The following is a 22,783-nucleotide window of genomic DNA, read 5'->3' as shown; positions in this document are numbered from 1 at the left end:
TTTTTCTGGTGGAAACAAACCATAGTGTGTGTGTGTGTGTGTGTGTGTGTGTGTGTGTGTGTGTGTGTGTGTGTGTGTGTGTGTGTGTGTGTGCCTCAATAAAACATCCATAAAGACAATGAAAGCACTTCATACATCACATGGCATGTAGCCAAAACACAAATGCCACAGAATAATCAAATAGTTTATCAGTTCAAACCGCTTATCAGAAGCTAATGCTGTTAGTTCATACGAATCTGCGCATAGAGCAAAACTCACTTGAGCTCTGCTTAATGGCTTTGACATGATGGCAGGTGTGTTACACACATGGAGTGGATGTGGCTGTTTTTTCATGATAGTGTTTCAGACAGCGTAGAATCACCTCTGGAAAGTGGCTCATCGGCGGGAATGCTCATTCTGGGGGTTATTATTTATCTCCACTGTTATTTAACAGTGGAGAAACGTTGGGCAAACGTGCAGAATGTCTTGCTAATAGACGGCATTTATATTAATTGACAGAAAATAAAAGATTTAATTTCACCTCTGATTGCAGCTAGGCACTGCAGAGAGCCAACTATTTGTTTACAAGCCATTCAAAATTATTTTGTTTGTGGAATCACGCAAAAGAAAAGACAACACAATATAATGACGTGCAATTACATGCACGTGCAATGCTCACGTGTCTCCAGCTTCACATGTTGTAAATTAGCAGTGTGCTGCCATCCTCAAAGCAATACTGCGCACTCATCTCATCTGATACAATCAGCGTCCAGATGACTGTCACGAAAAAGTGTCGTTTGTGGACCAGCCATGACACCTCCTGTTCTTAGCACCCTGTATCTGTACTATGATACTTTAACAAGAACACTGAAGCAATCCGAGAATATGTACCGTATTCTAAGATAGGACCTTCTTGTATAACTGCAATTAATCCTGTTAGCGTAAAGCATTGCCACTCCCTCATTTTGGTTTGCTTTAGCTCGTGACTTTGGCCTCCCTTATGCTGAAAAATAAATTGCCAACATGTGGTTATTATGTTTTTTCACTGGATGTCAATTTCTATTTTCCAATTATCCAGAGCTTTTACTGCATCTTGTTGCATTTTCACATCTGACAGAAAGAGCCCAGCCCCCCCCACCAAAAAATATATATATATATATTGAGTAATTCTGCAAACTCTGTAAGGTTTCCAGCAAATAGCTTTGGATAGGCTAGCACCTCTAGAGGCGAAAAATTGTTAGGTTGACAATCCTGTGTCATGGGTTGATTCCTGTGTTGCTGAATAAAACAGACAACTTTTAAAGAAAAAAATATTTCATGGATTCAAATTCAAGTTAACTAGAAACTATTTACATGAGTGACCACAAGTCACACTGAATTACCAAAGGGCCAGCCTGTGAATGAAAACAAAGGCCAAATAGTATCTCATTGCTTTATTGATGCAATGAGTGTCATCTCTGGAGGAAAGCCCGATCGCATTCCAAAAATGGAGCGATGTGAATAATTGATTTACCTCTGTCAGTGATGATGTAGCATCGGTAGCACCCGGAGCAGTGCGTCGCTTCATTGAAATTCACGGTGTGGGCCCCAACGCGATGCAATCACCAACTTTTTACTTTAAAGAAAAAAAAAATGGTGTCGGGATCCTATTCAGACAGCTGATTTAGATGATGAAGAAAACAAAACTTGATTTGTCTGTTTTGTATTTATTTATGTTGAAAAACACTTAAGTTGGAAAAAAAAAACATGCAACCACAAATCTTCACAAGATCACTTCTTATATGTGTTATCAAACTAACAGCGGTTGGGAATGCGCGCCCAAAAAAATGGAACAAGCATTGCCGCAGAAAGAGCCAAGTCCTCATGTGAGGACCTCCGGGGGCTTAGACTAAAGCCTGGCGACATGCAGCACCGGTGTTACCTCCACGTCGGCCGCTTAAAACACATGACCACCACCCTTGCAGCACTCCTCAGCCAAAAGCTGTGAAAATGAAGACGTTTCTTCTAATTTCACACTCTGCGCTTGATCGTTAGGCTCTTATTATGCCCCATTTGCTTCCCTCCACTGGCCCTGATGAAAGCGGGCCAAAGGGGCTGTGACAGGACAAAAAGGGGCCCCTCCATCACATTTTGTTTGGGGTCCTTTTTTTTTTTTTTTAAACCCAACCCTTGCACCTCCCGCATGACCGCCACCGCTTCTGCCCAGTAGCCCCCACCCGTCTCCGTATTAGTTTGTGTCTAACTACGAACGTCCTGTGAGCTGCAGATGGTCCGCTCTTGTTTAATTGGCCCTGGGCTTCCCCGCTGCTCGTCAGCAAGTGGGAAGGTCAATGGCTGCTTCTGACCTGCGATGTTTGTGTGCTTGGAAAAAAAAAAAAAGCCAAAAGATGCCAGTCGTTCTCCATTCACCAACTCACCAAACTTTGTAGCCGTGTGTTTGATGAAGTTATTAAAATAAAAAATCTGCCCCCAAAGCCAGATTCAGTTTGCAACATGGTATTTGGTGGACACGTCTATCATGAGTAAACCCACAAGAACATCTCAAGAATCAATATCCGAAAAACAATAAAGTCTGCCATTTTGGTATGAAACAACCATTTAAAAGCCATGTTGGCACATTTCCAAGGGTCCTGAGTTATCCAATAGAGTTATCTATCTCTCGAATTCTTTTTTTTTTTGCTTACTGTAGTCAAAAGAAAGAAATGCAGATTGTGGTTCTCCATGTCATTCGTTCACAGGTTGTTAATCATGGAAAACCGTGCACTCCAAAACCATATTATCATTTTTATGTCTTATTATGATTGGCAACTTGCAACGTGTATCCATCTGTTTTCTCTTTCACTCATTGGGGTCACGGGCGAGCTGGTGCCTATCCCAATTTCCAGCTGACTTTGTGGGAAAGGTGCACTCACCCTGTACTTGTTGTCAGAAAGTCACACAGGGCGCATTTGGAGTCCAACAACCATTCACACTCCACATGAACCAAATCTACATGCTTAACAAGTCAACCACCAGTCTTCTACGTTGACCTTATATCTAAGTCCCTATATAAAAAAAATTGCTAACTAGAATTGTTCAAATGATCGTTTTTCTCTGCTTGAAGGCTCATGTGCGGAGACAGTACTTGCAGGGACCATGCCGGCCACCCAAGTTAGCAACAATGTTCACTGTCAGACAAAGGATTGAAAGTTTTCAGATCTCACTAAACAAGTTTGTCCGTGTCAGTATTTGTGTTAACCCTGGCCGCATGTGTCCCTTTCTTTTGTTTAGTTTTCGCCCTGGAAATGGTCCGAGCCAAGCCAAGCATCACACTCTACGGTGATTAATTAGGACATGGGAATAAAGAATTTGAGCCGTTCTAATTAGACGGAGAGTGTTTGATGGAATGCCAGTTTTTGTAACGAGAGGGGCTGACTTTCCCCTCCCCGGCCGCCGTCAAAATGTGTCAGAGTCCTTGCTAAGTGGGCTCTAATTTGAGAGATTATATCAGCTGTGAAGTGGAGCGGCTGCAGTTGATGCAAAACGTCTCTCTGGGGTTTAGAAACACTTTTTTTTCACCCCTCGCTTTTCGTCTTCCTTAGGCTGAGATATTGAGGTCAAGGTTGCGACCTTTTTGGTGGTGCCAGTGCATGGTGTTTAAAGTTGATGCCCTTGATCCTTGGCCATGGGGGTCTGAAGACATCTGTTGCCTGTACATAGAAGAAAAAGAGAGAGAGAGAGAGAGGGAGAGAGCGAGAGAGAGAGAGAGGTCTCAGTTTAGTGTGTAAAATGTAGACCAGACTCCATGTGAATTCGATAAGTCTTCATGTGGTGGCCCATCGGAATATTCTATCCATTGCTTTGGATGTGATTGATGTTTCCCGGGATTTGCCTGAAGCGAAAAGAAGCTTTTCACCGTGCCAGTAAGCCATGACAGTATGTGCTCCATTTAGATACAAAAGACGCAAAAATGTCGGATACAGTGTCGCCCAGAGCGAGCCGAGTGTCACATCAGGTTAGAAACATGGACTCAAACGTCTATAAATATATATACAGTGTATTTTTTAATGCCATCATTCTAATTTGCAGAATTGATGAGACACTAAATTATAAATAAATATGATGTGTATTATTAAAGTTGATTGTGGGCACATGTGACCCACTTCCCCCACCCGACTGTGATGTAAAGCACTGTGACTTCAAGTTCAACATCTCCAGAAGGAATTACAGTATGTAAATAGTTTCTCCAATTCAAGCAAAACCATTTGTAAACATTAATACTGGCTGACGATGGGAAGCATTACAATCTGCACATCATCACTAGAAAAAAAAAAAAATCCTGTTAATGTTTGCTACAGCACTCAATATCAGCGGTCATGTTACCAGGTCAACATTCCAAAATTGTCAATAACTAAAATAAGTTGAAAATATAAAGTCTTTTTTTCCCTTCGTTATTAACCCTCCTATTTTGTTTTCTCAGGAACAGCAATGATATTACTGGGTCAGTTTGACCCTACGGTAGGTTTAATTATCCTCAACTCTCAGGAATGAAACAAGGCCCAATGAGCATAGTTTTTTTTTTTTTTAATCTCATCATTTTTTCTTTTTTGATTTCTCATAAAGAGTAATAGTTTTTAATGGGTCAATCTATCTATCTATATATATTTCAATATATTTATCTTATTGGTTAGTTTGACAGGAAGAGCAATCATGTTCTTGAGTGAATTTGACCCGAATCATGTTTGATTTTCCAAAACTTTATAAACACTGTTTATTTCTCCTTTTTAACCCTCCTTTAAACATTTGGTTCTCAAACACAGCAATAATGATCCGGTCTCATTTTGACCCGGGGGATTATCCAATGGTATTACAAACTAAAATATTCCACTAAATATTGTTTGTATCTTGTTATCAACTCCATTAGTCACAAGTTCAAACAATACTTTGGCGCACATCATGTCTGAGTCAGTTTCTCTTCTTTTTGTAAAAAATGCTTTAAAAATTAGAAAACAAAAAACAATTGCAATAATGATGTGATTCGACCCACTCTTTATTGCATTCCCTCTCACAGTCATGAAATAAACCATGGTTATAAATATCTCTTACATTTATTAAACTAAGCAGAAGAGTTCATACAGCCCCCAAAATCGACGTATAAAATGGCTCAATTTGACCTGCAGAATAACAGAAGGGTTGAAGTCACGCTGCAGTTTCAGCTTTGGTTGAAAAAAGAGCCTTGATGGAACGATAATTATGAAACTCCATCTGACAACTTTACCGTCCAATGCAACAAATCACAGTCCTTCCGAACAAGGGCGAAAATGATTCACGCTGTTAATTCCGACTGGCATAAAAGATGAAGCGGGAGGTTGCATTTCATCTTGAAGTATGTTATCAGCCTCATAATCCACTCAACACATTCCCGACAATGTTTGTGCACGGTTGAGACATGGAGCGGGACATCAGTGCAGATTTACTTGGGTAAAAAATTAACACCAAATGGAAATAAGAATGAATTGGCCATCTGTCATGCATTGTTTTTTGTTTTCTTCTGCTCTGTTTTTTTCTTAAAATAGAATCGAATATATTTTGTTGTCACTGCATTACACTTAATTGTACTATGTAACACAATGCAGCGAGTGGTGAGCTGACTTTCTTTTGAGTATGTGAAACTAAAAATATCATAAAACTGACAAACCAACGCAAAAATACCACAACGTACGCATCGAAAATGCAATCAATGTAGACACAGATTAGAAGGTGCATTATCACAATCCTTTAATTTACATTGTTTAACATATTCGTGCTAATCGGGGCAGCACCGTATAATTCTTGATAGCACGTCTGCCTCACAGTCAAGAAGTTCAGGGTTGGAATCTTGACTCTGGCTTTCCCTGTGGTGTTTGTGTCCGACCAATGACAGATAGTGTGAACAGTAATACGCTTCCCGGATGGCCAAGAAGCTCCATTATTTGCAGCCATTGCGCAATGGCAGAGGCCCTCACGCTACTCTTTTTGTTTTTCTTGTGTATATATATTCAGTGTTGAAAATGACCTTATCAGCTTGATCACATTAATGGGTGCGAGGTTCAAAGCCAACAGGACCTCCGGGCTCAGAAAGCACATGCTGGGAAAAAAGCTGGTTCTCATTTGCTTCCTCTTTGCGTCGACTTTCTGTAAATGTAGAGATGTGATGTTTCTTTGCACCGTGTAATCATTTTAATCACAACGTTGCCTTAAGCTGATTACGTGCTGATAATTACATTTTTCAAAGTATACGCCGCAACAAACACATAATTGGTAGAAAACAGACATGGGCTGAGTTTTTTTTTGTTGACTATTTGTTCATAATGAGAACCATGTCGACCTTACAGTGGGATTGCACGTGTAGTGTTTGTAGTGTTTGTGTACAGTGGGGTGGGGGTTGTAATTATTTGATGCCCTGCTGAATTTGTTTGTACCCTCATTGTGAGCTAAAGCATTGTGATAATGAACAGTTTCCCCCCCAAAAAAATAATAATTTTATATATATTTAATATTTATACTATGTGTGTGTGTGTGTGTGTGTGTGTGTGTGTGTGTGTGTGTGTGTGTGTGTGTTTACTGATGGTCTTTTCCCATAATGTATAAAAAAGATGTTAAAAGCTGTTGATTGACAAAGAACGTTGATGGACACTTGCGGCTATGTGGGAGCCAGAATTCTGGCAAAGTTGTTGGAGATCAAATACTTCACTCAATAAAACGTACATTTTATAACTTTTATACTGCGTGTGTAGGTTTGTGACTGATATTCTGTTTATTACCGGTCAATAAAGAACCATACAATATGTTGAGACTTGAGATTTATAACTGCTAAAAGGAATAGCCATGAGCACCTGCCAATCTTGGTGAGCCAGAACTCAAGAAAGAACAAGCTAACGTGGCCTTTATGTCTCTCCGACAGTGGGAGGAGGTGAGCGGTTACGACGAAAACATGAACACCATTCGGACCTACCAGGTGTGCAACGTTTTTGACAACAACCAGAACAACTGGGTACGCACAAAGTACATCCGGCGGCGTGGCGCACAGAGGATTCACGTGGAAATGAAGTTCTCGGTGAGGGACTGCAGCAGCATCCCCAACGTTCCCGGCTCCTGCAAAGAGACGTTCAACCTCTATTACTATGAGTCGGATGCTGACACGGCCACCAGGACCTCGCCGGCCTGGATGGAGAACCCCTGGATCAAGGTGGACACCATAGCGGCCGACGAGAGCTTTTCCCAGGTGGACCTCGGCGGCAGGGTGATGAAGATCAACACCGAGGTCCGCAGCTTCGGCCCCGTCTCGAGAAACGGCTTCTACCTGGCCTTCCAGGACTACGGCGGCTGCATGTCTCTCATAGCCGTCCGCGTCTTCTACCGGAAGTGCGCTCGCATCATCACCAACGGGGCACTGTTTCAAGAGACTCTGTCCGGGGCGGAGAGCACGTCGCTGGTGGCGGCGCGGGGGGTTTGCATTCCCAACGCAGAGGAAGTGGACGTGCCCATTAAGCTGTATTGCAACGGTGACGGAGAATGGATGGTACCCATCGGACGTTGCATGTGCAAGGCTGGCAATGAGGCATCACAGAACGGGACCATATGTCGAGGTAGGCATTTCTCTCCTCTGTCTTCAAGTTTACTCTCTAGCAGTTTTAGAGTTGGGTGGATACATCTTAATCGCATTGCTCTATGCTCATTTTACATATGAAGCCTTTTGTTCTGTAATCTGTGTTCATTTCATCCTCACGAGGGTCACGGGCGTGCTGGAGCAAATCCCAGCTGTCTTCGGACATTAGGCAGGGTACACCGTGAAGGAGTTCCCAGCCAATCGCAGGGCACACATTCACACTCACAATCAGATCAAAGCACAATTTAGAGTGTTTCATTAACCTGCCATGCATGTTTTTGGAATATGGGAGGAAAACCAGAGTACCCGCAGAAAAACCACACATGCACGGGGAGAACATACAAACTCCACACAGGAAGGCCACGGTCTAGAATTGAACCCTGCACCTCTGCACTGTGAGGCAGACGTGCTAACCAGTCGCCCTCCGTGCTGCCATGTCAAAACTATTATCGATTAAATTGATAATCAATTAGTGGTAAAAAGTGATGGGATGTCAAAAGGAGTGGAGCTAGATTGACACTTCAATCTGTTGATTAATTTTCAGAGAATGGTCACTTCCGTGGCAGTAGGAAGGCAATGAGAAGATTTACCGTATGCCAAGGAAGTAAACCTAAATGTGGATGTCCTGTCCGTTGTTGTCCTTTTGTGTTATTGTCTCGTGATATTTACGTCTTTGATGGCAGTATCCCCACATACTACCCCCACACGCCGCCCGCTGCAAACAAAAGCCAGATCTGGGTTTTATCCTTCCAAACTATATAGACAAGTGAACAGAATTGAACCAAACTACCAGTGCAAAAAAAGAAAAAAAAATCCTTTGTATGCCAAATCTTTCAAGCATTTGTACTAACCCACATAAATGGTGCATTCAACATCTCCCGACTTGACTAGAAATAGGGTCTGTACTCATCTCCCTCCATCACCGCTGACAAAGATGGCACTTTTTCAAATGGCCTTCATTTTACTTTCCCGACTGCAAGCCCTCTCGCGAGCCCATTGATTGAATGACTCAAAACGTCGATGTAACCACTGCGCAAGACAAGAGTGCCCTATTCTATCCACGCCGAGGCGGGTGGTGGCGACTGTTTAACGCACCGTGAGGCATCGGTGGCTGGAAACAGCATGACGGCATGTCACCCGCATGCATCCCGCCCATCTCGACAAACCACCCACCTGCGCTCGTGATGACCGTTTTCCTGCCCTGTAATTACAACACATCCCCCAACGTGTTTGTGTGCGTATTTATGTGTGTGTAGCGACTGGGAGGGGAAATGTGATGGGTGCAGCCGCACATAGAAACACAAGTTTGGAAAGAAAAAGCAAACAAGACCTTTTAAATCATGTGAACATGTCAGCACTACTTAAATGGTACTTTTGGATTTTTCAGTACGGAATGTCGGATATGGTTTCGAGTTAGGTAAAGGACACGAAGTGCTTTGCGCTCAAGAAAGACTAAACAAATACAGTTCAGCACAGCCTCTTTCTAGTGGTCAATGTGGCTCGCGAGATGCTTTTGACATTATTTGGCATGATTATGACAGTTTTCAAACTCTTGATGTTCTACTTGACTAAAATTAAAAGAATTAACCAACTACATGTCATTAACACTTAAATATTTGATTTAAAATGTCCACAAATCTCTTCGTGGTCACGCCCCAAAAAAAAACAAAAAAACAATAAAAAAACAATAACTTTGATATTTTACACTGTCTTCCCTTACTGTATGAAACATGAGCTGAACCGCGACCATGATTTCAAGATTTTACCATAACACCCGTAACAAATACTTGGCTGACACACAATTTAGTGTCGTCGTTGATTTATAGCAGTAGATCCACCAAACTGTGTAATCATCCCGACTGCTATGCTAACAGGGACAGGATTTTCAAGGAGTGCAGGCCAACACTGGGCACACATGAGTATACTCAATCTGCTCGACCGCAATGAGTCGGCATCCCAGCGTAATTACGTCGGTCCGCTTGTTTTTGTGACCTCCGTGTAAGTCACTCCACGTTGCGGATTCCAACGTCTCCGGGGTTGCATTTTGTCACGCTGCTCTTTTGGTGCTAAATTGGATTATACAAGTAATTGTTTTCTGCTCAGCAGAGACAACACGATCCAATTTCATATCCTCGCAATGCTGAACATGCTCAATCAGCAGAGTCCACACTCAACTGGGTTACACACATAATGATTTTCAAAATGTGTGGGACTGCTCACATGACATGGAAATAAGCATGTGCTTACTGTTCTGTAGTGTATTGTGTACTGGAGATGACCAGCACAGCACACTACATACTTTACATCTGTTGTAGTCACACCACTACTGGAAAAGTAAAAAAAAGAAGAACGAGAAGAATAAATCAGGTTCTTAATTGGGTATCATTCTGTTTCATGCCACCACACGCCTCAGGATTTTCCATCGTAAATATTAATCATTGAGTTGAACATTTTTTTGCAGACACACACGGGATAATTGCTCAGGATAGTTTTTTTTCTTTTTTTAGAGACATTTGGTACTCAGAATTTAATTGCAAGGAGAAATCCGACTACATTTAGGCCTGTTGTTTGGTATATGGGTGCATAATACTTAAACCTTGGTTAACAAGAAATTCTATGAATTATTTATATTTGATGTATACCCTGCAGTCTGTGATTGTTGAAACGTGCAACCCGAGTGCAAAGTCAAAAACCCGGGATTCGGTGCCTAACCCTCTTTGTGCTGAAAGTAGAAGGTGGCTCTGGAGTGAAGTTCTACTCCTGTCCTATCGCACTCCTACACAAAAAAAACAAATCCTGTCCCGTCCCAGTCCAAGACTACATTAAAAAAAAATCCTGTACCCTCAAACTCCAAGTGAAAAGATTCCCATTCCCGTCCTGCTCACGGTTAGAATGAGCTCCACTCTCATAACACTCCCATTTTGAAGGTCAGCCATATTAAAAATGGCTGCGTATCTGTCTGAGGATTTTTTTTTCCTACTGTAAAATTGCGCTTTCGTCGGCTCCTGTGAAGTTTTTATCCTGTACCATTCCAATTCCATGATTAAAGGTGAAGTTGACTTCCATCCTGTGGGTCCCGAAAAAATGTCACCCTGTAGTTGAAAGCAACTGTTCTAGTCCGATTTGATGTCCCAGAATTTACGATCATCATTATTGAACAGCTTTAACATTTATAGGCCCTGATCGTTTTCCGAGCAGATCAACTCAACTCAATAGAAATAGTATAGTATAGTATAGTGTAGATCAGGGAGGACAAATCTCTGTTATCACACCCCAACACTATGGATAATCTTTTAGACATCCAATAATTGAGTCTTTTGCAGCGTCTTTTTGGGCAGCCGTGGCTGAGGAGGTCAAGCGGCTCGTCGAGTAACCAAAGGGTAGGCTGTTCGAATCATGTGTTGTTGTATCCTTGGGCAAGACACTTTATCTGCCTTGCCTTCAGTGTCACCCACACTGGTGGTGATTGGAGGGGCCTTACTGGCAGCAACCCTTCCGTCAGCCTGTCCTTGGGCAGCTCTGGATACAGAACGCAGTTTACCACGACCAGAATGTGAATGTATGACTGCATGAATAATGTATCATAATGTGAAGCTTCTCTGAGTGTCAAAACAAAGCACCATATAAAATAGACGCATGAGTATTATCATTTTGCTAAGATGCTCAAATTTGCGTACCTTGCATAAATTGATAGCAGGAAGCCACAATCAAAATATGCGATCTCCGACACCCTGCTGAATGTGATCAGGAAGGGGGAGTGCGGCACAACTTAAACCTGATTTCCATTTTATGTATGCACTGTATGCTATGGGTTTATTAGAAAACCTATTTATTTTTTCAGTATACTGTATTAACATTTTTTTTAATGTCACATATACAAAATGGCTCCTGACAAGTCAAACATTATTCTGTAAGTCCTGGGATGCTGTTCACTCTTTTCTCTTGATCAGAATGGGCAGCAGGGGGCACTTACTTTTGGCCTGACTTTTATAATAATAATAATAATAATAATAATAATAATAATAATAATACATTTCATTTGCAAGCGCCTTTCACAACACTCAAGGACACTTTACACCAAGAGCAAATAATAAAACCACAGATAAAATTATAAACAAAGAATAGAAAGATTTAAGGTGGATATGCAAGTCTGAATAGGTGGGTTTTGAGCTGGGTTTTGAATGTGGAAAGAGAGTCAATATTACGAATGTTGGGTGGAAGTGAGTTCCAGAGTTTGGGGGCAGAGCGGCTGAAGGCTCTGCACCCCATTGTACTTTTAGTGCGTGTGTGTGTGTGTGTGTGTGTGTGTGTGTGTGTGTGTGTGTGTGTGTGTTTGTGTGTGTGTGTGTGTGTGTGTGTGTGTGTGTGTGTGTGTGTGTGTGTGTGTGTGTGTGTGTGTGTGTGTGCGTGCACTCCGCTTAAGCAAACCGACACTACTTAAGACAAATATCCCTTACTCCAACTTACTTAGGTCATCCTGCCGTCGCCCTGTCTTGGTACTCACACAACGCCCCATTTGATTAAAGCTTGATGAGGAAAAATGCATTATCTGCGAGTGCAGCAGGCCTGAGAAGAGATGAGTAGAGGAGAGCCTTTATATAAAAATCATGAGCTGTGCTTCTGCCAGGGTCGAGCTCAAACTCTACGTGTTCCCTGTTTTTTCTTGTGTTCGCCGCACTCCCCCGTCTTCCCCGACAACCCGAAAGCCGATCTTGCCGCTTCAAACTGCGGTCGGCCACCGCCTCTTCAACCGCAGCGTTCTGTGTAATGAATTGATCCGTGCGAGATGTACCGTCGCCTGCTGAATATTGCGGCATAATGAATTGATTTGAGAGAGGTGCCCGCACGGGGCTCCGGAGAGATCCTCTTTCATAGCCGGATTATGGACCCGCAGCGACCGCACAAAGCGGCCCAGATGAAAGTGACTATTTGTACTGTAATATTTATAACCCCAACAGCCGGCGCTTTGTCCTGACATTCCCGCAGCTTAACGTACAATTACGGGTGTTAGAATTAAAGTCTCGGCTGGATCCCTGGCAAATAATTATGTTGTCAGGAAATCTGTCAAAACATTGATATACAAGGTGGGGTGCTTACAACAAATTGCTGGGACCTTCCCTCAGTGATTGCCTTACAAGTGATATTAGATTTCCTTCTCGGAGTGGTGGAACCACAGCGGCGGCTCCCTGGGCAAAGGATGTCCCTGAAAAAGGGAGATCTTGTTTCCCGCACCAGCCTCCAGGGAACAGCGCATTGCATCGACACATGGACTTGTGTTTGTCCTCCCTGCTCGCTCTCTCGCTCTCTCTCTCTCTCTCCCCCTCCCTCTCTCTGCTTCTCTCAGTCCCTGCTATTGTGACTTCAAGGGTCCCCGGAGTCAGTGCGTATGGCTCGCCGTATTGGCAAGATTCGAGATAGTCTTCCTCGGCAGCAGGAAACATTACCGCAAAATTACATCTGTGAAATGAGTGTGTGAACCAACTTGGATTTGCACTGTAGATCCAAGTACCCGATTCCGCTTTAATGACTTTATCCATTTTTGGGGACTGTCTATTCCCGTATACATTTCAGCTGGAGGAATACATGAAACAACCCGCATGCATGGAAGATGAAATTGTACACATTTTTATAAATTAAAGGTGCTTCTCAGGGATTTCTAGACGTTTTGACAATTATTCAAAATAATCAAATTATATCAACGTGTAAATTTGATGACACTGCACTACAAAGCACAGAAAGAAAATGGCACACTACCGACCTTAGACCACAGAGTGTGTGTTGTTCTTCACTACACTTGGCACACGGCACACAGTGTCTTGAGTCTGTGCAGGGTACAGTGAAATCTCAAGGCTATCAATGCGTTCGGGGAGTAGTTCAGGTCTTGGATCTTTTTGACACCGGCTGAGACGGTAAGATGCTCTTGCACGGCCTTAAAGCTGAGGATGACAGTCAATGCATTGGCGTGTAAAATTGTCATTTAGATCGAACATGTTAATACAGAAAAGAGGAGGCGAAGGCTCTAAATTAGCGCCCCTAATTTGCCGTCGGAATCCCAATTATTAAAATAACTCCGTCTGGAGAAGATTCAAAGGAAGGAAACAACGCCGCAGCCTTTGCAATTCCACACCGCTGCCTTTATTTCCCCGGGTGCCACTGTCTTATAATGGCGCCTCTAAATGACTAATGGTGCACATGGAGGACTTGTGGGAGTTGGAAGGTAACCACGCTGATGACTGGATGATTGTCTTTTGTGCTGCGAGATGACAAAATGCAAATGAAACATACCCTATAGAACTTTTTATGCGCCTCGCGAACAAAGATGAAAGAGACAAATGCCTCAGCTTAATCTTTTTAAAAATAACCGTTCCCAACCTTTTTTGCAACACGGATTAGTGTGGAAGAATGGAAGGCAAATTTTTGATGGACCAACATCGAAACAAATACAAACAAATGATTAAAAATACAAATAACTATTATGTAGTTATTGCAATTATTGGTTAGCCTTGTGATTATTTCTCTTCAATGGGGGTGTGCCATTTTAGGGTCATTGAAGATAGCGTTGTTTTGGTCGCCATCCTTGCAGAAAATCAAACTAAATAAAGATAAGATGTTGGAAAACGAACCAAAGTACTGAGCCCATATTTTAAGCAGGATAGCTAAATGCAGCTTTCTTTTTCTCTATCCTTTCATGAATTAAGGCTTTCCCCTTTCTGAAAAAATGCTCCAAATAAATGTTTTGTTTTTTTTTTAAGAATAATTAGTGTCTGTGTGCTTTGGTTTTTAGATCTTGAATGAGACAAGCGATTTAACATGTACACCTGATTTTCTTAACAGGATCACAAAATCAAGCGAGATGGGCCCATGATTTCTTGTGCAGTGTGTGTGATTGCCAAATTGCAACAAATTGCAATATTGTTCGGTTTGCTAAAACAAACATACTTAGGTGAGATGACTGATTTGATCCGCTCTTGTCAACGTCATTTTAACCCATAGCTCTTCATTAGCTTGGAGTGTGTGCGTGCACATGTGCGTCTGTGTGTGTGTGTGTGTGTGTGTGTGTGTGTGTGTGTGCGCGCGTGTGTGCGTGCGCGTGTGTGTTATCTTGATGGCAAGCCAACATTCATCTTGGCTGCTAAGGCTTTTGCGCACCATCTGCCAGCCAGTGTTTGTATTCAGATCGTTGGTGAGAGTGTGACCTCACTGCCATACTGCTGTTGGAGTTCAGGTGTTGCTGCTGTCATTCCAACACAGAGAGATGAGAGTGAGACATCTTCCTGAAATGGGAGACATTATTATTTGATATGTGGATTATGTGGATTGACGCAGCAAATCTCTTTCTGTGTAAATATGTACGTTTGGGATCTAATTCTGGCCAAGCAAGTCTCGGGCATGCTCATCAATTCTTGTATGGTAACTTTTATATATTGGTTTACTGATGGCAGATAAAAGTGAATAATTGCCCACAAGGTCAAAGCTTTATTTCAGGAAACACATCTGTCTGACAAACATAAGGGAAGCATTAGCAAAGGTGCAACTGAAAGGCAGCAGAACCTGGAGCTCTGAGCAAGCAAAAGTGATTCTCACTCAAGGTTGATACTGTCTTTTTGGAAGTAATACTGTTTAAGATGAAGCAAACATTAGTTTGTCAAAATATATAATGCAAATTAAAACCTCAATTTTCTCTCATATAAAAAAGGCTCACTCCTTTTCCATTTAATTTGAGTTGAAATCAGTCCTGTGTCAAACAGTCGTGGCAGTGTCGTGGTGGTTAGCAAGTCTGCTTCACAATCAAGGTGTTCTAGGTTCGAATTTTGATCAGGCCATCCAGTGTGGAGTTTGCGTGTGTGTGTGTGTGTGTGTGTGTGTGTGTGTGTGTGTGTGTGTGTGTGTGTGCGTGTGCGTGTGTGTGTGTGTGTGTACGTGCGTGCCCTGTGATTGATTGGCTAGCACTCCAACCCAACTTCCCTTCGCAAAAGTCAGCCACAGCCTGAGCCTCACCGCTTTGCTGGCCGAATGAGTGAGGCCCCACCCCATTTGGCGGCCTGTAGGTCTTCGGATGCTGGAGAGTGAGGCCGACGAGCTGTAGACTGATAGAGGCGGCCAAGTGCTTTAGACTGAGCTCTTCAGTCAGAATGAATGACTGCTGGCAGTGAGCTTTGCGTGGCGCTCGCAAAATCACGATCACACTGTTTCATCCGTGGTACATATGAAATTGTAAATATGGTTCAATGTTGATGTAAAACACAGAATGTGAGTACTGTATTTATGATACTTTCATCCGAACCGGCTCTTTGTGATTTTTCATTGATATATGAAAGTTTTTGTGCGTTTGATGGACAAAACTTTGCGATATGGCCACATCATGCAATGGCAATTCACATTTTGACTGGCCGCAAAAACAGTGGCCGAGACTCCACTTGTGAAATGTTATGTCAGATCACACACTGCAACAGGCTCGCACAGTTCAGTTGATCCTGCCGCCAGCCTCACCGCTTTGCTGGCCGAATGAGTGAGGCCCCACCCCATTTGGCGGCCTGTAGGTCTTCGGATGCTGGAGAGTGAGGCCGACGAGCTGTAGACTGATAGAGGCGGCCAAGTGCTTTAGACTGAGCTCTTCAGTCAGAATGAATGACTGCTGGCAGTGAGCTTTGCGTGGCGCTCGCAAAATCACGATCACACTGTTTCATCCGTGGTACATATGAAATTGTAAATATGGTTCAATGTTGATGTAAAACACAGAATGTGAGTACTGTATATATGATACTTTCATCCGAACCGGCTCTTGGTGATTTTTCATTGATATGTGAAAGCTTTTGTGCGTTTGATGGGCAAAACTTTGCGATATGGCCACATCATGCAATTCACATTTTGACTCGCTGCAAAAACAGTGGCCGAGACTCCACTTGTGAAATGTTACGGCAGATCACATACTGCAACAGGCTCCCACAGTTCAGTTGATCCTGCCGCCATCACGTCCTGCACCTGTTGTACCGTAATGGAAAAGCACAGGAGACGGTTTGGTGTGGTGCCCGGGAAAACAGAGTGGTGTGTTGTGGCGCTGTTTGAGACTAATGAAAAAGAGACATAAGTAGAACACCCCTACTTCACAAAGCATTGTGTTAGGGTGACATTATCCACGCTTCAGTTGCTGGATGGAGTTTTTCAGTTGCCAAAGAAGCGCCTAAGCAGATGTTCATTAGCGCCAGTGTTTCCATCTAAACTGCCAGAACAGGTCATCTGACTTTGGGTCAGCATCTTTTTGGTGACATGACTGAGCAAAGAACAGTGTCAATGGATGCTGGAGTGACAGCAGGCAAAGCAGTTAGCCATGTCCTGGTGTCCACAGAGGCCCCTGGAATCATTCCCTAGCCTTCTTTCGCTCATCTCTGATGAGATTTCAGCATGACCAGGTGTTTTTTTTCCCTTTCTTTTTTTTTCATTTCATCAGTCTTTCACTGTCTGTTTTGCATCCTGCACACATCCATACTGAGCTTGACAGCACGCGAGAAAGAGGGAAGACGGAAAGGCCAATTCTTTTACTTAAAGTGAGTGCAGAAAATCCCTTTGCGATGCACATGTGCATCGCCATATGCAGCTACAGTACGTGCATGTTAACGTTCTATACCCGTGCACGTCTACTTCATCATGCTCCGTTTCACGGCCCATCCATCATGCGTTGATGTGATAACGTTGCCTGTCGTCCCCGAGAATCTCCGCCTGCCCTCCCTAGCCCAAAAGATCACGGCCCGTTAAGCCCTCCCTTAACATCTTCCACATGTTCCCGCACACCAATGTCGTTTTCTGCTTCATAAAGCAGAGCGGGACTCGTCCTCCTCGTTGCACGTTATCCTGCACCATCTTCTACATCTCGGGTTGCAAGAGCACATCCTTTTACACGTGATCACTCATCTTGTTTGCCAAAAAGGCTCCACGTGGGGCCCCCCGTATCCTACTCTGTACGACCTATCCCCTTTTGGACCCAAAAGCCCATACGCCTGATAACATCGGACATTCTGGCTGGTGTTTCCAAACGGGAGAATAGCAAAGTGACAAGTCGGGGAAACTGACGGTTCTGCTCGACGAAGCCTGGAAAGGCCATCTTGACAACTGTTCTATTCCATATGCGCATCTGCAACACAGCCGGGATTTAGTCCAAACATTCCCGTTTTACCTTCTCCGAGGTCCGGGACTCTGGTCTGGTTGAAGAATTCGTGCTTCCCTGTCGACTCAGGGAGACTGATTAATAAAGCATGTGTCTGGATCAAAGATAGGGAGCAATGCTTAAGACGGAAAGCCTCTCGAGTAAATCCGAGCGTACAAGGCGCCAATAAAGTTTCAAGCCCAATTGCGAGTTGGCCGCCTCACTTTTTAATCAGTGACAATTTCAAGACTTATTTGTTTTGCGGCGTCGCGGCAGTTACGAAGCTCAATTGGCGACTCTCGATTGGATCGCTTCCTGATGTGTTAGAAATTTCGCCAACCGAAAAGTGATCTCGTCCAACCGAAACTAAATTATCTATCTATCTATCTATCTATCTATCTATCTATCTATCTATCTATATATATATATATATATATATATATATACACACTGTATATATACAGGTATATATACTGTATATATACAGGTATATATACTTTTGAGGTGTCAAAACCGCTGAAACATTGCAACAGCAGATGTAGTTGTTTTTCTCGTGTACGTCAGCTTGGTCATTTCAAATGCCCTTTACCCCTACTTGCAGAACTTGAGTGGAACTGAGATGCAGCAGACATTGTGACCAGTCAGTTTCTATTTCAATGGCTCAATGTATCTTACAATTTGTAGCCATGCATTCTGAGATTCACAGGTTCTTTGCCCACCATATTGTTTCATTCAACATCCCGTCATCCCATTTTTAAGCAGCAGCATTGCAACGTAACCATTCTTGATCAAGATTAAATCTTGATCAGGCATGGCTGGTTGTCTGGACCTCACACCAACACTTAGCATTATGAAGGCCACACTTCCAATACATTTTGACTCTTTGTTCACTTTTTTTTTTTTTTTTTTTTTTTGAGGAGGTTGACTCTTTGACAGGTTTTTCATAAAGTCCTCTTAGTGCTGACATCCAGATGGGCCGGAGACAGACTCTCATGCCTTCCAAACCAGGGCTATTCAGAATTGTACGACATAGAAGCCTCAAGCGATCTCATCACATTTCCCTTCACACATTGCAAATTTGATATATTCTTCAGAGACCTTGTTTCCTGTAGTTTGCTCAATACCCTTGTCACATTCCAGATGTCAGACGCCATTGCTGGACCTCAACTGTACTTTCTGGCTACTATCTTGGGGAGACCTACACTGTAGAATGTGATTCAACACTAGCGCTGTATTAAACTTAAGCATGGTACACTTATTGATAGCAGTATTGAGAGGAGCATTTTGTTCACTTTCAGTCAGGAAAGGCCCGATTGTCAAATATCTTTAGGAAAAAAAAGATTATTTTTCCTCCCCGATCTGCTCTAAAAATGGTTAAGGACAACAATTCAACTTGTCCTGCATGTCCAAACACAAATCCTTTGTGGTCATCGAGCAACATCGAGCTTTGCCGGGCTCAGAATTCTGTGATTGTAAATTTAGATTTAGGCGAGGAAACTCAGGACTGCCACTGGAGATATATGGGAGTTATGTTTGTGGTGTGCTGTGTTAGTCATCTTGCGTACACCACACACTAAAAGAGCAGCCGTTTTATTTCCACATCTCATGCGGGGGTCTCTTTCCTTTTAAAAATCAGTACGGGTGCACCCCAGTTTAAGACTATACTTTACTCCAAAAGATGTTCTTGAACTAAGCCTGTCAGAGGTTTTAATTCAACGTCATCCTTATTATTGGGCTATTGCGTGCAGAGCAGATGGATCCAACACATTGTGCTTCACTAATAAGGATGTGAAGAAATTGTCTCATCTCTCATCTGTGCAAACCCAAAAAGTTCCTCCCAAAATTAATATTTCTGCCTCTTTAGATTCCGACATATTTTGAAGACATCTGCTAAACACAGTCGTCAATTGTCTTGTTTGCAATAGGAAATATTCCCACACACTGCTGCTTTGTGTCGACCGCACTCATTTTCCTCAGTCATTGCGCAGGATGAGCACACTTGAAGCTGAGCAGGACAACAAGATTGGCTCCAGTGACCTGATTTAATTGTGGAAGCCTGTTTGAAGGGGCGGGTTGTGGCAGCGGCGGCGATTGGTGGTGGTGGATGGGGTGGGGGGTTGTGGGGTTTCCGTCGCTACAGGGGACAGCTTGGCTTTATAAATGCACTACTTACCAAATGTTCTGGCTGTTAAAACTTTTTTTCCACTTCCCTCTGGGCCACTGCAAAGCAAATAAATTACTGCCTTTAATGAGGCCGCATCGCTCTCCGGTGAAATTCCCAAGCTTATAGGGAGAAGGAGAGCATCGACACAATTCTCCATTCTTACATCCCGTGTAGAGAAGCGGGTTCATCCAGAGGATACTTTGATAGATGAAAGGCGTAGCAGCAATTGCTAGGCTAATCCTTATCTATTCATTCCCAATATTCCTACCAGGACATTGTACGAGCAACTGAGGTTTAAGGGCGAGAATAATGTACTCCCTCCTCTATGCTGAGGTCTTTCCGCTGTCATTGCAGCCGCTTTCCCACAGTTTATTCTGTCGAGCCCAAAGGGATCTCTGGTTATATCCAAGTCTAGTGGAGCTGAAGGAGATAAAACCAAACATTAGGGGCAAAGCTGCAAACGTTTCGGCATGGTGGCCAAGAGTACATCTCAATCAGAAGTCACCATGCGCGTGTCATTCTTTATCAGACCACCTACAGTCAGTGTTTCATGCAATAAAATTCACACATAGGCAGAACAATGCCCGTCGCACTCCAAATCAAGCAGGAACAAATCCAAGGGAAAAGCAACATTTTGGTGATCTTAATTTACGAATGCCATTTTCTTTGCAGTGGCTTTGCGTTTCATAGTCTACTTCTATATCATGTGCTGATTCACTCGCCAACGGCCAATCACAGCGATCACTTTGTAAAAGATAGTCAACGCCATTTTGGATTCTACGATCAATGGCTTATTCATACAAATCATATCAAAGCACATTGACATGAAAGTCTCATAATTCTTCACAATTCTAAATGTTGCTTTTTACCTCGTTTTTTTCCTGCTTCTATTATGGGTGTGTGTGCTAGATTGGTATATTTCATCCATCCATTCATTATCTGAACTGCTTCTTCTCATGAGAGTTCCGGGCGTGCTGGAGCATATCACAGAGCTTATATCAGGCAGTAGGCAGTAGACAAACAACAACTTCGGGACAATATGGAGTGTTCAATTAACCTACCATGCATTTCTTTGAAATCTGGGAGCAAACCAGAGTACCCGGAGAAAACCCATGCAGGCAGCGGGAGAACAAGAAAACTTCCCATAATAAACCTGGAGCCCGGATACAAACACGGGATCTCTTTACTGTGAAGCGGATTATCAAGGGGTCTAAGGTATGTGGTGACCAAGCGGGTGGCCACACAGTTACAAGGGGTACCTGTAGCTCCACCCCTGCCAGACATAAAGCAAATGAGAAAATTCCTCACTTTTAACTGTTGTGCAAAATAGTTGAACCATTTCCTGTGCATCTAAAAGCTTTTATAGTAAATCATTATAGGGATTAGAGGTATGGAATTAACGAGGACATTTATGGAAAATTGACTTTTTCATAGAGGATAAACTGTTCCGAGGTTAATCTTCCCTTTCTGTCCATTTCTACGCCTTTGCTAGTATCATGTCGATGTCAAGAGGTAACGGGGCATGCAGAGGGTAGTGTCAATGGGGTGGTGGCCCTGGGCATCCACTTGGAAGTGGACAACCACAGCACCCAACACACCCCCCCCACCTTTGTATTAGGTGCATCTATGTCGGAGATTGCTATTACTTGAATGCGCGTGTTGAAGCACAGCATCCTTTAGAAAGCTCCCACCCCCGCTGACAAAAATATGATGTTGCATGTCCACCGCAGATAAACTGTGAATGCACATGTTAGATGGACCAGAAACCTCAGAAAACCTCCTCCTGTAGCGGCACTCACGACACCCTAACTGCCCCAATATCACCTTAAACAACCCTGCCTCAACCTCCAAAATTATTTTTCAGGGCATCGAAAATGCCTGTCCGTCCCGGGCATCTCGTCTGCTTTTGCTCACTGGGATAAGACAGGGCCGCCCGATGAAAAGGAATTAATTCAGCAAGATGAAAAAAAAAAATCAGGAGATGTGCTTCAGGTCAGGAACCGACCAGTTTTGACAAAACATAATTTACAAAACTCCTCCGGGCCTGACATGAAGCAAAGCCCCCACTGAAGCCCGGGAAATACTCACTTCCTTCCCAGACCAGTGTTCTGGATTACTACAAGGCTGTATCGTCTCTATCGAGAGTTTCAACAGTTCACTCTGCGCACATTCAGTCGTGCCTCGACACACACCAGGACCGCTGCTGGAATCCCCCTCCTAAAAAAGAACATCTCTGTAACTCTAAGAGCTGCGTGGAATACATTAGTCTCAGTTATTAGTAAAATTGTTTTGTTTCTTTCTTCCCCTTGTCCCAGACTTTTTTCCCCCTCCCGATGCTACAAGTGATGATAGCTTAAATTAAAAAAAAAAAAAAAACCTGAAACGGAATGCGCAAAAACGGAGAAGAAAGAATCCTTAACGATCACACATAACCCCTCCTGACCGCACGGCGTGATGGTATGCTCTTGGCAAAGCGCTCACTAGCTCGGGAGACATAAGTTGACTCCGCTGGGGTTTGTACTGTAAAAAGTGGTAGAGGGGAAAAAAAAACACCTCGGAGAAGACAGGGGGTACTCATTAAAGCATTTGAAGAATGCATGTGCACATCTGTAATGACAAGGCAGTCGAGTGCAGACAGGGCTGAGTTTTTAACATAAAAGGTAAAGGTACTTAATCTGTCACGTGAAATGTGTTCTCTGCAAACTGGGCGCACAAACCATGTGCATGAAACAAATACAGGTCGGTCGTGAATTTACGATGGTCACAATGTATGAAGTTTCGATGTTCCGAATGGTGCACAGTGAATGAGAATATGTGATTACACCACAAGAAGGCACGCTCAGCTCAGGTATGGGCGTATTTCGTCTTTCAG

General features: G+C 43.1%; 1 protein-coding gene across 4 annotated transcripts in view; it reads left to right on the top strand.

Moving 5' to 3' along the window:
• The window catches only part of ephb2b (eph receptor B2b), a 150,957-nt gene that overhangs the window by 66,733 nt on the left and 61,441 nt on the right, over positions 1–22,783 (top strand). For all 4 annotated transcript variants that reach the window (XM_019858178.1, XM_019858163.1, XM_019858171.1 and 1 more), the window contains exon 3: positions 6,902–7,586. In XM_019858178.1, coding sequence (XP_019713737.1) covers positions 6,902–7,586 — 685 coding nt within the window. The remainder of the gene's footprint in view (positions 1–6,901; positions 7,587–22,783) is intronic.

The sequence above is a fragment of the Hippocampus comes genome, unplaced genomic scaffold (genome assembly GCF_001891065.2).
Source record: "Hippocampus comes isolate QL1 unplaced genomic scaffold, H_comes_QL1_v1.1 scaffold17, whole genome shotgun sequence".
Classification (NCBI taxonomy): domain Eukaryota; kingdom Metazoa; phylum Chordata; class Actinopteri; order Syngnathiformes; family Syngnathidae; genus Hippocampus; species Hippocampus comes.
Note: the sequence above shows the minus strand (reverse complement) of the source record. Positions and strands in the feature narration are given on the sequence as shown.